The sequence below is a fragment of the Temnothorax curvispinosus genome, unplaced genomic scaffold (assembly GCF_003070985.1).
Source record: "Temnothorax curvispinosus isolate PA1 unplaced genomic scaffold, ASM307098v1 QBEX01004747.1, whole genome shotgun sequence".
Taxonomy (NCBI): Eukaryota; Metazoa; Arthropoda; class Insecta; order Hymenoptera; family Formicidae; genus Temnothorax; species Temnothorax curvispinosus.
The window spans coordinates 288,026-303,196 of NW_020214527.1; the positions used below are offsets into that span (position 1 = coordinate 288,026).

Sequence of the window (15,171 nt, forward strand, 5' to 3'; positions counted from 1 at the left end):
AAAGAGCTCCTCGAAGTCGCCTAGGCTTTTGATACTCTGGTTTAACGAAGCATTATTATTTCCACGTTGTACATAGTCGTTGCTGGATCTACTTTTAAATCTATTGATTGTATAATAATTTTATTATATGTAATAGTTTTAACGCGTATCTTACGTGCAAAACCATTATTTTGCAATTCTTATAAATGGAATTTTTTGCTCGTGATTGTTATAAGTGCAGCATGACGAGATGAGATGCACCAATGCCTCTTGCATGTTTCTGAAATAAATTGCTATAATTCTGAAAGAAGAAATTAATAAAGTTCTGTTGTTATTGCATAGAACCCGGGAGCTGAAAAATGGCGACCGATGGCCATATCGAATCCGTCCACCAAACTGCGAATGGCAAGATCCATGCCCCATTGGGTCATGGTAGGTTTCTCTTTCAGCTATATTTTATTTCTAATTTTTACTTATGATTACCTCTCAATTTTATAATTGTTGTAGAAAATAAAAAAATGCTGAGATATACATATCTGCCAAAATAACTCGTTTGATGTATTTTTATTTGCTCTCACAATAAATATATTTATTCATATTGATGCAGTATTGATTTCTGAAATAAAAACATTTAAAAAAAGACGCAGCAGCAGCAGCAAGCAGATCAGCAGCATCGTCGACCGCCGACGCCCCCGAAAATCCCGCCGCCGTCGCTCTCCGGGGACTGTGGTGACCCCGACTACGAGATCATCGAGTTTCCGACCCGACCGCAAGCCCAGGCACCCTCGACGCCCCGATCGAACGCCGGTAAGTGCGCCCTGTGCGGCATCGAGAACGTGTTCGCGCGTTGCGACACGTGCAACGAGAACTACTGCGAGGCCTGCGACGACATGAACCACAAGCACCCGAAACGGAGGGGCCACGTCCGCCGAAGGATCCTGACCGACAACGCGAGCAGAAGCAGACCGCCGCTCCCGCCGAAGGGGGAGAACCTGTTGAATCCCCCGCCCGTGCCACCGCCGCGGAGGAATCGCAAGACCACTCAGGTAGGCTGCGTCCTGGCCTGAATCCTTCGACTGCTCGTGAATCTTCTTCCAGGCACCGACGCCCAGTCGTCGACCGATATAAGTCCTCGATGTTCCTCCAGCGTCCGCGCGTCCAGGGATTCGCCTCGGGATCACTCGGGCACAATGGAGATCAGGTTGCGCTATACGGCCAATGAATTATCGCGATCAAGTGTCTGTTTCTTGGCGACGATCGCCAAGATTGGATCAGTGACTAACTCCGGGTCACGGGAGAGCTGTTTATCCGCCAAGTCCGACCTCGTCTCCGTCGCGCGTCGGGTGTCCACGGAGTCGGATCGCCGAATGCCGAGTCTCTTTCGACGTTGTTGGTCGAAACGACGTAGCTTTTACTAAAAAACGTCACACCGAGGCGTGTCTCAAGTGTTACTGCCCTTGCGAGCTTTAAATGATCGTTGAATATTGTTCTACATCCAGATTCTATTTTACGTTCAGATTTTATTGTACATTGTTAACGTGTTGCTTTTTAATATACACCATGTTATCGCAAGACACTGATTTGCCGTATTCACTGAACCCGTTCTCTCCTCCAGTTCTGTCGCTGGCGTAATGACGCGGAAAAGACGAACGTGGCGCGTCCGCGCCGTCGTAATGCCGGGCATTTGTCGTGTAATCGTGTAATCGAATCGTTTTTACCGCGAACGATCTCTGGAGTGGTGAATATGGTAGGCTACGGTGAACACGGTGAACACGATCATTCTCGCACACGATTATAATCCTCCATCGGCATCCGTGCCACTCCGTGTTTCCCGTACCGTTACGGTGGTACCCACTATGACATATTTTTACACTCGGTGTACCCCGCCTTCTTTTCAGCATAGACGGCCTATATCCATCCAGCTGCTTGAACCTGCCACGCTCACAAAATGACAGATAATTTTTTTTTCTTAAAGGCGTATTATTTACATTGAGATTTTTGTTCTTAATGTTCTCGACGTATTGATATCCAGAGATAAGTCAGGCTGCATATTTATTTATTTATTTGTTCTTTTTTTTAAGCCTATGTTATTTTTTAGAAGACTGTTTCTAGAGAAGAGCATTTAACATTTGCCATGGTCATAATTATTTAAATTTGACACCTTTTTTTTCAATAATATCAGCGGTGTTTCACAAACGAACATCTACAGTCCTCGACAACATTATTCCGAGTGTTGTTCCCTCCTTACATCCACGATATGTAATTAAGTTAAAGTTTCGCGCTTAGGCTAAATCGGCGCTAATCAAAGGATCTGCGCAACTCCCTTTGCTCGACAAGGTCGGGAGCTTGAAGCGCAATTTTTCCAATGCGAAACCGCCGTCGGACTCGAGCGCAAGAGTATCGAAATCTACGAGTACTTTAAACACATCTTCCAACGATGCTTCTGGATCAGGAACAGACAAAATGACTACTCTACAGGTAAAAAGAGTTATAATATCATATAAAAGTATATTAACTATTAAAGAACAAATGACGTTTACTTTCAAAGAATTGAATCTGGAAGATCGCCAAGATCATGAAATATATTTGTGAATAAAGAAGTTTTCAAGAATTACAAAAATTTTTTCCTTTGTTGCATTTTATTAAATGACTAAAATGAAATAATAAGTATTTATAAATTATTTATTAATTAAATCCAAATTTTAACTTATTCGTCAAAACAAATTGGTTATTATGTATATTCGTGAAATTATTTCCATTTTTTACAATTTTAGATATATTCTTCCATTATGGCTTTGTCATTAGTCATTTGTTGAGTTTTTGACAACTTTATTTGTTATTTTAAAAACTGGAATAAAATATTACGATTTTTCAGGAGAGATATAGAAAATATCAAGAAGTGATGAGGGCTCAAGACGCGAATAGGCGACGACACCCGTCCGCTGATACGAGGGATACTTTGAGTGGGAGACCACTCAGCTTAGGCAGTCCGAAACCGGCACCTCCACTTCCACCTCCGCCGCCACCTAGAACCATGATACAATCAGCCAGCGTTTGCGACTTGACCGCAGCTCATATGTGGAATTCAGGAATGCATCAGGTATTCTCAATCAAGTGTTCATCTCAAACAAAAATGTTGTTAAGTCTATTTTTATTCGATGTTATTGTTATTAATTTTTCCTTCTTGATTTATCCGTCAAACACTCAAAGGAGACAATGTATCAAACTAAAAATATTTAAACCTGACGCGTACAGGAAGATTCGTGATAGATAAAATTGTTTCAGGCCCAATCGATGGCACATCTCGGCCCCGGCGGCGTACCGATGATGTGGTACCCGCCGGGCAACCCCTGGGATATGTCGATGGGAGGCTCCAACGTGAGCCTGCATCATCCAAACGCGTGGGGATATCCCGTGAGCTATCCGTCAGTGCAAATGCTACCTCCGCATTATCCAGGATCTCTTTCTAGAGGGCACAGTCCGGCCAGAAGCGTCAAATCCAGCAGAAGATCGAGGCCAGCGTCTCCGTCTCCCAGCCTGAAATCCAAGAAGTCTTACGCTTCGAGACCGCGATCGAGGAGGTCGCCCGGGTCACCGTCGGACGCAAGCTCCGAGAACTCCGACGAGTCCGATGTGGACGACAGACTTTCCCGCGGATCCAGAAGTAGACGCGGTAGCGTCCCCAGAAGCATACGACAACGAAACTATCATGACGAAGATACCAGAAGTCTCGTGTCCAGAGGTCGACGAGAGTAAGTGGGGAAAATTCTCTCTGAGATGGACTAAAAGAAATATAATTTACAGATACTAATTTAGAAAGATTTATTTTCACAAAGCTTCGTGAACAAATATATATAGACACATTAAGGAACTTTTGGCGAACAATTCTATCGACCAACTGTTCATTACTGTCTTAACGATGATATTTTGTAACCTTCCATTTCAAAACTTGGCAATTAATATTAACTTATATTCTATCTTTATTGATCACTTTGAGAGAACAACTAACGTTTTCATAATTTTATAGAATTTTAATTTTTGCGAAATAAATTTAGTTTTATTAATATTTAAACTTTAAACACATATATTTTATTCGCGATCACGTCTTGATCATGGGTTTTTTCAGGAGATTAATATCTGAGGAGAGAATGACGAATGCCGAGGACCAATGGTCTGAAAGTCCGTCCAGTAAACGATACTCGACGTCTCCGAGAAGCTATGACGAATTACAAAAGAGCAACACTATCTCTTCTGGACGGCGTTACAACCACGATGACCGCTCGGCTTCCAAGGTGGATCCTCGGCTGGATCGCGTACAAAACGGAACTTATCGCGACCGCCGAAGGCGAAGTACCGACGACGAGTCCTCCGATCGAAAAGTTAACACACCAGGTCGAGCACGAGTTACGAGCTCTTCTGACGATCATTTTGAGAGGGTGGAGAACGCTTTGAAGAGGGCGTCGTCCCTTCGAAGGGACATAATGCTGGACGATTTGGAACGATCCTCTACTCGTCGCGATTCTCGTAGATCGTCCTTCGAGAGTGACGGTCAGATCAGAAAGACGCCTTCTCGTGATGTAGCTTCCCCGAAAAGAACACCCGGAGAAAGAACGCGTCTCCTGGAAAGACAGTCTTCTCAAGGAGGACATTCAAATAGGGATCGCGCGAACATGGATGAGATCGAATCACGCTCGACAAGAAGAGAGCAGCAAACGCGCGATGTCTCGCGAGAGCGCGAGCTCCTCGCGAGAAGAGAGTCGTTCCGACGAAAGGACACTCTTGACGATCTAGACCGGACCTCCAACAAACGAAGTTCCGGCAGATCCTCGTTCGAATCCGACAATCAAGGCTCTAGAAAAACGCCCTCCAAGGAAATCCCAATAAAAAAACAGGAGGACAAGGAAGATCGAGACCTGCCTAAAACGGGTGATCTTCAAGTTACAGATCGTCAGCGATCGATCGAGGGCCGTCAGTCGAAGGATTCGGTACGAACTGCCGAAGTTCAACCGAAGAAACAGGGTAACGCTGAGACTAAACAGCAGACGCGAATATCTCAGCTTGAGAAGGAGCCAAAGGCAAAGAGAGACACAGTTGAAAGTACGAGTGCGTCGTCCAAGAAAATCGACGAGATGGAAATTCCAAAAGAGGAATGGGCTTGCGAGCATTGTACTTTCATCAACAAGATCAACGATCGCGTCTGCGTGGTTTGCTGCAAGACGAAGAGCAGCGCTCTGCCACCGAGCGTCTCAAACGATGACCCCGCGGCCGCGGCCGCCCCGATCGAGCCACGAGCGAAGAACGAGGCGTCGAACAACGTCGCCGATCCCGAGAAGCGGACCAAGAAGATCTCCAACAGCGAAGAGAGCGGCGACAGCGGATCCGTCAAGAATAAAGGTAGACCGAAGCGCAAAATCAGCTTTTCCTTCGGTACCAAGTTGTCCAAGTGACGTCACGCGTGACGCTTCCATTCTATGTGATGCCCACCCGCGTATTCCTGTCCAGAAATGCGGATGACCCGGATTACATTTGTACACGTTTTTCTTTCTCTCTCTCTCTCTTTCTCTGTCTTTCTGTTTCTTTTTATTTTATTTTTTTTCATTTTTACGTAAAGCGACAGTCAAGTCGTGCAACTGGTTATTCTCCACCTTCGATGTATTCCCTTGGATGAATAATAAAGAGACATGGAAACTGTTTTTCGTACAACGCTACAACGACACCAAATGCATAGTCGTATTTGAAATTCGGCCATCTTCTGTTCATGTCTGAGGCGTTATATTATTCATTCAAGCGATGCGACGGTTTCAAGCACGAGCGTGCATTTGGCATATGTTCCTTTTATTCCGGGGCAGACCATCGATGGAAATCACTGCCAGAGCATTTGGCTCGACGACGCTGAAACGCGTCAGCGGCAAAAGATTTGTTTTAGTATGAACAAAAGATTATGCAACAGTAAAATTTGTTAAAATTCATTCCCTTTAAAATCGCCCTTTAAATCGTCGATATGTTGTGTACTAGTTTCGGATTATATTCGGATATTAATGCACTATTAGATTACTAATATTGTTACTAATATTAATTGTGATAATTACATGCGGCATGCCATATATTTTAGTTATATGATATATTTATTTGTGGCGATTGTTACAAACCCTAACAAATTAGCGAATTAGCAAATTTTTTAATTAAGTACACTAATTAAACAAAGAAAAATTTGGCACGAGCAATACATTACTAATATTTAAATCTTGTACACCAAAATTCTCCAATCAGTATTTAATTCGCAATTTTATTCTTCCTCTCGATCGCCAGAAATGTTATATAATTTCCGGATGACCCTGAAAAAGATATACATCTTGTACACTTGTGAGGAAACACAGTAGCATTAATCAAATGGTATATTTAAAATCACAATTTAGGAAGAAATAATTCAGAATCGCACTGAATCATGAGTAAATTTGTGATTTTCAGAAGCGATTGTTCCAGACAATGATTCTCTCGTAGAGAACGCTAAAACTACGATCACGGCCGTAGCTGCGCAAGCAAAAGAAGCGTCAACAGACGCAGCATTGCCGGTCGATGAGAACTTGTCGTTAGAAGCATCGTCCTCGGCGTTAACGTCTTCTTCGATTGCAAATACTTCTAAAGCGGACACAAACGCGACGCCACGCGAGGAAAGGATTCGAGGAAAACTTTCGAAGAGCCATTCGGTGTCTACGGGAACATCTCCTCCACCGCAAAATATCTCGACCCAAGTAAGAATTGTATAAGCAAGATATTACTCGAATATGAACGAAAAGATTATATAAACAAAAGATTAAATGGCGTAAAATAAATTTTATATTGAAATATTTTAGACTTACGACTATCTCCCTGCAAAAGGGACTCTCGGAAGATCCGCGTCGGTAGGAACACCAAAGAGTTACTTATATTACGACGATAGCGATGGTGAGGTGAGCGAAAAGTAGTGAATAAATTTGTGAATAAATTAAAGCCTAATTAAATGTTGGATAAGAGCAATCGAGCCTATAAACAACCATTGACAGTAAAGTATTCTATGAAGAGAAATAAAATGTCTTGCATCCTTCACGTTGATATATGATAAAAAAAACGCGTTCTTTATGTGTTCTAATAAAGGAAACAAGACGGAGCATTTGTTTCAGGAACAAGCCGGATTCGTAAACAGTCCCGATTTGTATCCGCGAGCGTTGCAGGAACAGTATCTTCAGCAGCTGATAACCGGGCAGAGGAGCAGAGAGCGGACCAGAAGAAACTCCATCGACTCGTCTCACCTTTATTATCGTTCCAGGGTAAACTCGCTTACGAACTGAGCTTACAAGCCTGATGGATTTTTATGTACACCTCGTCATCCTCGATCCAACCGTCGCGATAATTAGCCTCGGTGTGAACGTAGGCAGGATATTTTTATTTCTTTAGCATCCACCAACCGCTTAAATAGATCGCTCTTACTTGTTTATTTATCATGCTTATTTGCGTAATACATTTACAGCTGCTGCTCTAGTCCTGGTATTAATTTAGACATACGCTTAAAGATAATCTGTGATGGCGGAACCCCCTGCGATTGTGACTACCAATAGATCAAGTAACATCCATTGCAATTTCGTGCTTTTTGCCCATTTTTGATGAGACGATCGTTAACAGCAACGTGCTTTTGATTTCAGGAACCCAGCCAATCGAGATACGCGGAGGCAGGTCCCAGTGCCAGCCAAGGGATCTCCACGTTGACGCGTCAAGGACTGGAGATAGTGGAGATCCTGCGGGAAGCCGAGAAGCAGGGATTCACGACCGACGATGTCCAAGTCGCATTGGCACAAGGTGCCCCGAATCCGATCGAGTGGCTTCAGACGCAGTGGCCGCATCTGGTGGAGACAGTGCAGGTCCTGGTGACCGCACAGGGCAAGGAATTGAAAGAGAACAGCATCGGCGTGCTCTCGCCAGCCGAGGCGAAAGAGGCCCTGCGATCTGTCAAGGGTGACATGTGGAACGCAGTCGCGACGGCCATCCAACGCAGGCAGCAGAAAGTGCGTGCGAGGGAAAAATCTAATAATATTTCGACGGATTTACAACACTTTGATCAATATTGATTTGTCGTCTTTTCGATTGGCAGTGTGAACAGATAATGGCGAAGGGAAACTTTGCGCTCGCGGATGTTGTCAGAGCTCTCGACAATAATACCGGTGTCGAGGATGCCACTTTGCTCGAGCTGCAAAAGAATCAGCTCAAGCCCTTTCTAATGAGGATCTGGGGTCCTCCGGTCGGGGTGGAAAACGAGGAGGCTGCACCGCACGAAGGTCAGTGAAGTTTTCGATACACACCGATTACACCGATCATGATAATTTCATAGCGCTTACCAATGTTTTCGATACTTAAATATGTTAATATTATTTTATATAATAAGCAATATTCATATATATTATTTTATTATTCAATATTTTATATATTTTAAAAATATATAGAGATATTATTATTTTTTTTTTTATTTTATATGCAATCTGAAAATTGTTACTCTTTGCTTATTACAGTTTGCGGTAAAAAAAAACGGTTTATATTTCTATGCGCAATAGAAAAATATATTAAATTGAGAGATTAATTACTTTATTTGTATCTCCACATTTACGAAAAAGTCGCAAGTTAATACTCGAGGAAGAAACAAAGATCATCGATCACGCGCCGGTCTTTCTTTTTGCTGCAGACGCAGCGGGTGCGGTGGGCGGGACGGGAATAGGTCCCGCGGAACAAGTTCCGAATGTGTCCGATACGGAGGCGCAGAAGCAGGTAATGTCACCAATTGTTGATCATTTCGTGGCGTTGCAGGCCGACTTTCAAAAGCAACTGGCAGCCCTCAGAGAACTGACCGATAACTGGCGACACGAGAAAGATCCCCCGAACAAACTGGGTAATAATAAGTCTGATAATCTGTACGACCGCTCCGATGAGCCCACTGTTCTAATCGATCCAAATCTGGTCCCAAGGGCCGTACAACAAGCGCCCGACGTAGCGGAACCGAGCGATCTTGCGATCACGCGGCAAGAACAGGCAACCGTAGATTCGCGGGACGACTCAAAGTACTCGTTGAACGCTACGAAACCGACAGAAGACCTGGATCAAGTAGATGCCGCGTTGCCCACGGAAATTCCCGCAACCACAATCAATGATCTCGCGAAGACAAGTGTAGTGGACTCCTCGCGCGCGCCTGAATACTCCTCGAAAACTGACGATGATCGTTTGACCGGAGAATCATCGACGATTGACACTGATAAGACTGTTGTGCGAATTACCGGATCCGAGCTGTCAAAATCTGACGGCCAGAAGAGCGAAAGCGACGACGTCGAGGTGAAACAGACCGCGCGGTCGCACGAAAAGACGAAAGAAATGCATGCCGACACCTCGACGACATCGATCGACGAAACTGCAGTGACGACGGAAGTTACGAATTCACCGGAGGAACAGGAAAGATTATCGCCAAATAACGTCGGAGTTGAAGTATCCTCACCGCATGGAACTTCTGCGCTTGACACAACGAGTTACACGGAACCGGGTCAGTCCTCTTCTGCGCGTCAGGAAACTTCGAGTGGTCCTGAATTACCTTCTGATGTAGGGACGACGGGGAACAGCAGCGAGTCACTCGTCGAAGTTGGGAAGTCTGCGGAATTGAACGACGCACTCCGTATCTCTTTCCCGAATTCGAGTGTTCCCCAACGAGCCGATATATTGCCGCAGCGGACATCAACGCGAGACGAATCCTCGAGCGCAGGCACGGCGAACGTGACGGAGAAAGCACACGCGGACGCATCCGAGAGGGATCTTGCCACACGGGAGCAATCTGATCAGCGTGTCATAAGGGAAATCCCCAGGCAGAACGACGAGCCACACGTCGTGACGGTGGAAGCTCTACTATCCGCCGTGAAATCGCTGCCGCAGCAGTTTTTGACGCCGTTCATAACTGCGATGCAAATGCTGTCGCCCGAGAAAGGTGATGTCAACGTAACTTCCGACGTGCAACTTATGAATCGATTAAATACCTTACACGATATGAAGACCGATGACCCCAAAACCGGCGTGTCTGAGGCCGAAATCAGCGACAGGAACGTCGGCGCACCAAGGACCCGTGACGCTGACGAAGAAATGTCTGTTTCTGCAACCGTGCTTGAAAACACAACTGGATCGGAAGAAGGATCGCTTCGGGAGAAGGATCGAAAAGATAAACATCCGGACAAAAGTTCTAAAAAATTGAGGAGCAGCAAGATTGCCGATAAGAAGATCGACACATCTAAACTTCCGGATTCTCGGATGGCAAAGTCCCGCTCGAGCGTTCCAGACATTAAGCAACAGCATCAGGATGTCAGATCGGTACGTACAGACACGAACGGGTCTAACATTTCGCAAACTAACATCGCGACGGATCTGACATCCGAAACGTTTTCCGATTCGCTGGACTTAATGGACAAAGACAATCCCGAAGAATCGCAGACTGCGAATGAAGTGGCAGCGTCGAGTGTAGGAATAGCCGGAGTGCCGGACGTCGCCAGGGAAATACATTCACGTAAGAATTCTTTAGAGATAGTTGACACGCCTGCGAGAGATAATAATCAAGAAAAATCTGTCGAGGACGAAACGGTGTCGGAGGCAAGATCAGCTGAGGAAATGCATTCAGGTGAATTATCGAGCTCTCATGTGCAACCGTTAACAGCATCTTCAACGCATGATCAATCTATCGTTCAGAAACCTCTCGAGCTTACAATCGCAGGCGATAGCTCGACTGATACGCCATCATCATCAAAGGAAGCAAAAAGCTCTTCCGAAAAAGCATCTCATGAAAAGCTTCTCGCTGATAACGCCTTTACAGGCATTGATCCACTTTTAAAAAGTGATTCGTCGCAAGATAAAAGTTATTCATTAGCTTCTATAAACGATTCTAACGCGGAAAAATCGGTCTCTCAATCGACGACGGAAACAAATGTTTCACAAAATGATCCGATCGTGCATAATTCTAACGCTGATCATCCGCCTGTTTCGCGCGAAGTAATAACAAACGTGACTAATGTGCAATCAAATGAACAGGATATTAACAAACGAGACGAACGACAATCAAACGATTCATCTCGCACGCATGTTTCAACATCACCAACCTCGTCAATTTCATCTCCCGCAAAGGTACCCGATCATTCTCTCGACGTTAAATCACCGCCCATCGAAATATTCGATAATCACGGAACGACATTGCATCATGATAAAAATGATACAAAGCCGATCGTTTCGAAAAATGCGGTGCACGTTTCGGAAAAAGTAGAACAGACAATTTCGGTCACATATCACACTCCCGCGAGCGACGATAAAAATGAAACTACGTTGAAAGAAAACGTGCCCGTTGAACAAAATACGGTCAATAATTTAACCATTACTCAATCGCGAATCGATGAAAATATCCTATCGCCATTAACACACTCGCGTGCCCCTGAAAAAATGGATTTAAAGAATCTGCGTGATCAAGGGACGGAAATTACATTTGTCCCGGCAAAATCTGACAGTTCAATGATCGAACCGACCTCAGACATTCAATCTATGACAGATTCACAAAATGTCGAAAATATTAAAAATCAAGATAAATTGCACTTTTACAATCCGAGAAATCCGACAGATAATCATGAAATAATTGCACCTCCACATAATCACATAACGCATGCTAAAGTAATGTCAACCTCTTTCTCAGAAAATAATGTCGGAGCAAATACTTGTCCTGAAAATACTTCGCATCTTGAAATATCAAAAAGCTTGGACGATCCCAAAACTTCAAAACTTACTGTCGATGAAAACGTCGTTACAAATATTAACAAGCCTTCCAACGAAAATATACACGATCAATTACGCGAATTATCAAATAGTAATAACAACACGTTTCCTCCCTTATCTGTCGAACATGCTCTCCCCTTAGAATCGAAAGAAAGTATTTCGTACCCCATCGATCGCGATGAGAAACCTTATCTCGAAGATGAAGTTTCTCAATCTCACGATGACAAGAAACAGGACGCGCAAATGTCAAATTCAACAACAAGGAACATCTTACACGCGCTTAAAAATAGCAATATATTCTTCGTAACGCCGACCGAGGGGAGAAATATTGCTTCAACAGCCAACAAAGACTCTTTCCCGAATCCCATTATAGCGAATGTCAGCGACGTGACGCCCGGAATACCTGACACCTTTGAAATAAAGATATCGGAATCGCCAGTAACAACGGTGAACGATTGCGCGCCGATAAAAAATATCGCGAATATCGTCGAACGCGAGATAGATCAGATCGAAGGCGTTGATGCGATCGGCAAAGAGAATGCGAAAGACGTCGATTCGTCCGGGAACGAAATTTTAATCGTCGCACGTAACGAACAAATTGAACCGGCATCGTCAAAATTACCGAGTAACGAGAGCTCGATAGAAAGAAATACAGACCAAATAAATCAATCTTGTAAAAGCGTAATTACAAAACCGGTCATGAAGTACAGATCGAGATCGCCTCTTAAAAAAATCGTCCGAAGAAAGTCGCCCGTTAAGATAGTAAAAAAATCAGGTAGCGGACCGAGGAAAAATTTAGCGCGGAAAAGCGCAAGTCCGTACAGTACGACCGTCACGAAAGCGAGAGCAACGGCTAGCGAGATTGCTAAAAAGTCGAATCGAGCAATGCAGTCCGATGAATCGCGAATTAAAGAACCTTTAAAGTCCACGCGTATCGCGAGCGATAAGACAGGCAGTAATAATAAATCAATTGTTGATGATAAAATAAAAATGGAGAAAGATAATTTAAAACCTAAAACGTTCTTACCGTCAGAAATACCAGACAAAATTGTTAAACGGTTATTAAATAACACCACTATGCCAAAAACTACAGGAAGCATGAAAGTAAATGACAATAAAAAACTTCCTACGTCCAGTTCAGAGAAAATATCGATAGTTAATAACGCGAGTAATACCGAATCGCAAACTAAATTGCCTATTGTTAAAAAATATAATGGAAATAAATCGGAAAATTCTAAAAACAAAAATATTGAAGATGTCCAAAATAAAAATCCGCGAGGCTCGAAAAGTATAAAAGCGGAGGCTTTTGAAAATCAAGCAGTAAAAAAAATAAATAACAAAAGTGAAATCTCGAATGATGATAAAATTCTAATAAAAACGAAGAAAGATGATTTAAAACCTAAAACGACTTTACCGTCGAAAATACCCATTCTAAAACAACGAAAAATCACGCGAGCAACAGACACTGCCCTATCAAATTCTTCTAAAATAAATGACACGTCTTTATTAAAGAGTGGATCGACGAAATTGCCAGTAATGTCGCAGGCAGTTTCGAAATTATCTTTAAAAATTCAGGAAAGTACTAACGTATTGAACCCGCCAACCGTGCGGAAAATTGATTCTGAGAATACTAACAAACTGATGAGAAATCAAATTAAATCAAGTAACGGAAGGGCGATTGAAATTACAGAAAATGTGAAAGACAAGCAAATCTTGGATGAGAATCATGCTAAAGAGAGTAAAGAGAGTGCCGTGGAAAGTGAAGAAACCGAAGAACCTCCGAAAGTTAAGTCAATAGAATCGGAATTAAACGAGAATTCACAAGCGTCGAACTCGAGGCATAACGATCCGCCCGCGGATCTCGGCAAACAATTGGAAGTCGAAAACGCGATCGGAGAAAGCTCGGATCCTTTCAGCTCCGATTCCGACTATTCTGAGGGGGACGAGGACACAGGTACGGCGAAGTACATTTCTGATCATAACTCGGAATACAATTCCGTCGAGGAGTTCACGGACGCGGAGTTGTTGTTGGAGAAAACGCTAAATGAGATAAGATCTGAAATATCGGAGTCTGAAGAGGAGGAGCGCACAAGCGAATCCGAGGAAAGTGAGGACGTCACTTATTCGTACGAGACGGAAAGCCACGATCATAATTCCACGTCGTCCGAAGACTCGGTCGACGAACGGGAGATTAAGTCAAGTGAGCTCGAAGATTCGGCGGAAGAAGATGTGTACGAAGACCTACCGTCCGAAGAAGAAGAGACGAATGAACGGGTCGAAACTTCGGAACAATTTGAAATGCCTGATAAAGAGACCAACGATATAATACACAACGAAACGAGTAACAATGAAGCCAGCATTTCGAACGGAACAGAAAGCATCCCTCAGGTAACGCAAGAAAATGAAGGAAATAATTTAAAGACACCAACAGAAGCTGCCACTACGGTCATTGAATTATCCCGACCGGAAATGAACGCGGAAATTAATGAAAATATATTAAAAGTTTCTCAGAATCTTAAAACAGATTCTAACGTTGTTACAATAGATTCAGCGGCAGCTTTGTCTTCGACAAAGATTGGACAGAGTATAAAATCCAAGGAAGATATCCAGTCAAAAAAGAACGATTCAAAGAAGAATGAGATAAAGCTTGAAGACGCGAGCGAAACTAAGGAAAGGGATCAGTCAGTAGTGCAGAACGATACTCTAAAGACATTTAAAATCACGAGTAATGAGTCACGAGAGAAACGCGCGAAGATAGGTCGAAGGGCGAGTACAGGGAGTAAAGAGATGAAAATTGAGAAAGATGACACGTTAAAGGGGGTGGATCGGGCGCGAGCGCTCAAGAAACGATTTTCCCTCGTAGCCAGTTGCATCCGTCGGTTCGAGGGCGAAGAGAATGCCGTGAGGGCGCACGTGGAAAGCATCGGGCGCAAGAGACAAGGATCTCCCAAAACGGAGCGGGAGGTCAGTAGACGAGAATTGCCAAGTGACACACACGACCCTCCCCTCGTAGAAACGTCAGTTGCCAATAAGTCCTCGCGAATGTTTGCGCCGCCAAGAACCGGCCTTTTCCGCCGTTGGCAGGCCAATGTCTACAAACAGCTCGAAACGCCAATTGAGTGGGACCGGGAATCGAACGCAACAAATAGGTGTCCCTCTCAATGTTTTAACCGCGCGTTAATTGATTCATATCATTTCACCATTTATTAATCATTGATTAATCATTTGTGACGAGATGTGGCTAACGCGAAGGTAAGTATTGTGTCGTAAATAATTCATTGTCTGTCGAAAGAAAAAAAATGTTACGCATCTTCTAAAATATGATGGTGTTTAATCACAATTAAAGACGTATTATATTGGACATATTCACCATTTTAGATGTAA

At 43.7% G+C, this 15,171-nt stretch overlaps 1 protein-coding gene across 9 annotated transcripts in view; it reads left to right on the plus strand.

The window, feature by feature from the left end:
* The window catches only part of LOC112453867, a 41,478-nt gene that overhangs the window by 21,092 nt on the left and 5,215 nt on the right, over positions 1–15,171 (plus strand). For 6 of the 9 annotated variants that reach the window (XM_025014863.1, XM_025014859.1, XM_025014857.1 and 3 more), the window contains exons 2-13: positions 322–411; positions 621–1,025; positions 2,266–2,457; positions 2,855–3,079; positions 3,265–3,731; positions 4,106–5,373; positions 6,448–6,731; positions 6,834–6,929; positions 7,122–7,286; positions 7,659–8,018; positions 8,105–8,288; positions 8,690–14,751. In XM_025014863.1, coding sequence (XP_024870631.1) covers positions 349–411; positions 621–1,025; positions 2,266–2,457; positions 2,855–3,079; positions 3,265–3,731; positions 4,106–5,373; positions 6,448–6,731; positions 6,834–6,929; positions 7,122–7,286; positions 7,659–8,018; positions 8,105–8,288; positions 8,690–14,751 — 9,771 coding nt within the window. In that variant the 5' untranslated portion in view covers positions 322–348. The remainder of the gene's footprint in view (positions 1–321; positions 412–620; positions 1,026–2,265; positions 2,458–2,854; positions 3,080–3,264; positions 3,732–4,105; positions 5,374–6,447; positions 6,732–6,833; positions 6,930–7,121; positions 7,287–7,658; positions 8,019–8,104; positions 8,289–8,689; positions 14,752–15,171) is intronic. The other 3 variants (XM_025014862.1, XM_025014861.1, XM_025014867.1) reach the window with 2 other exon arrangements.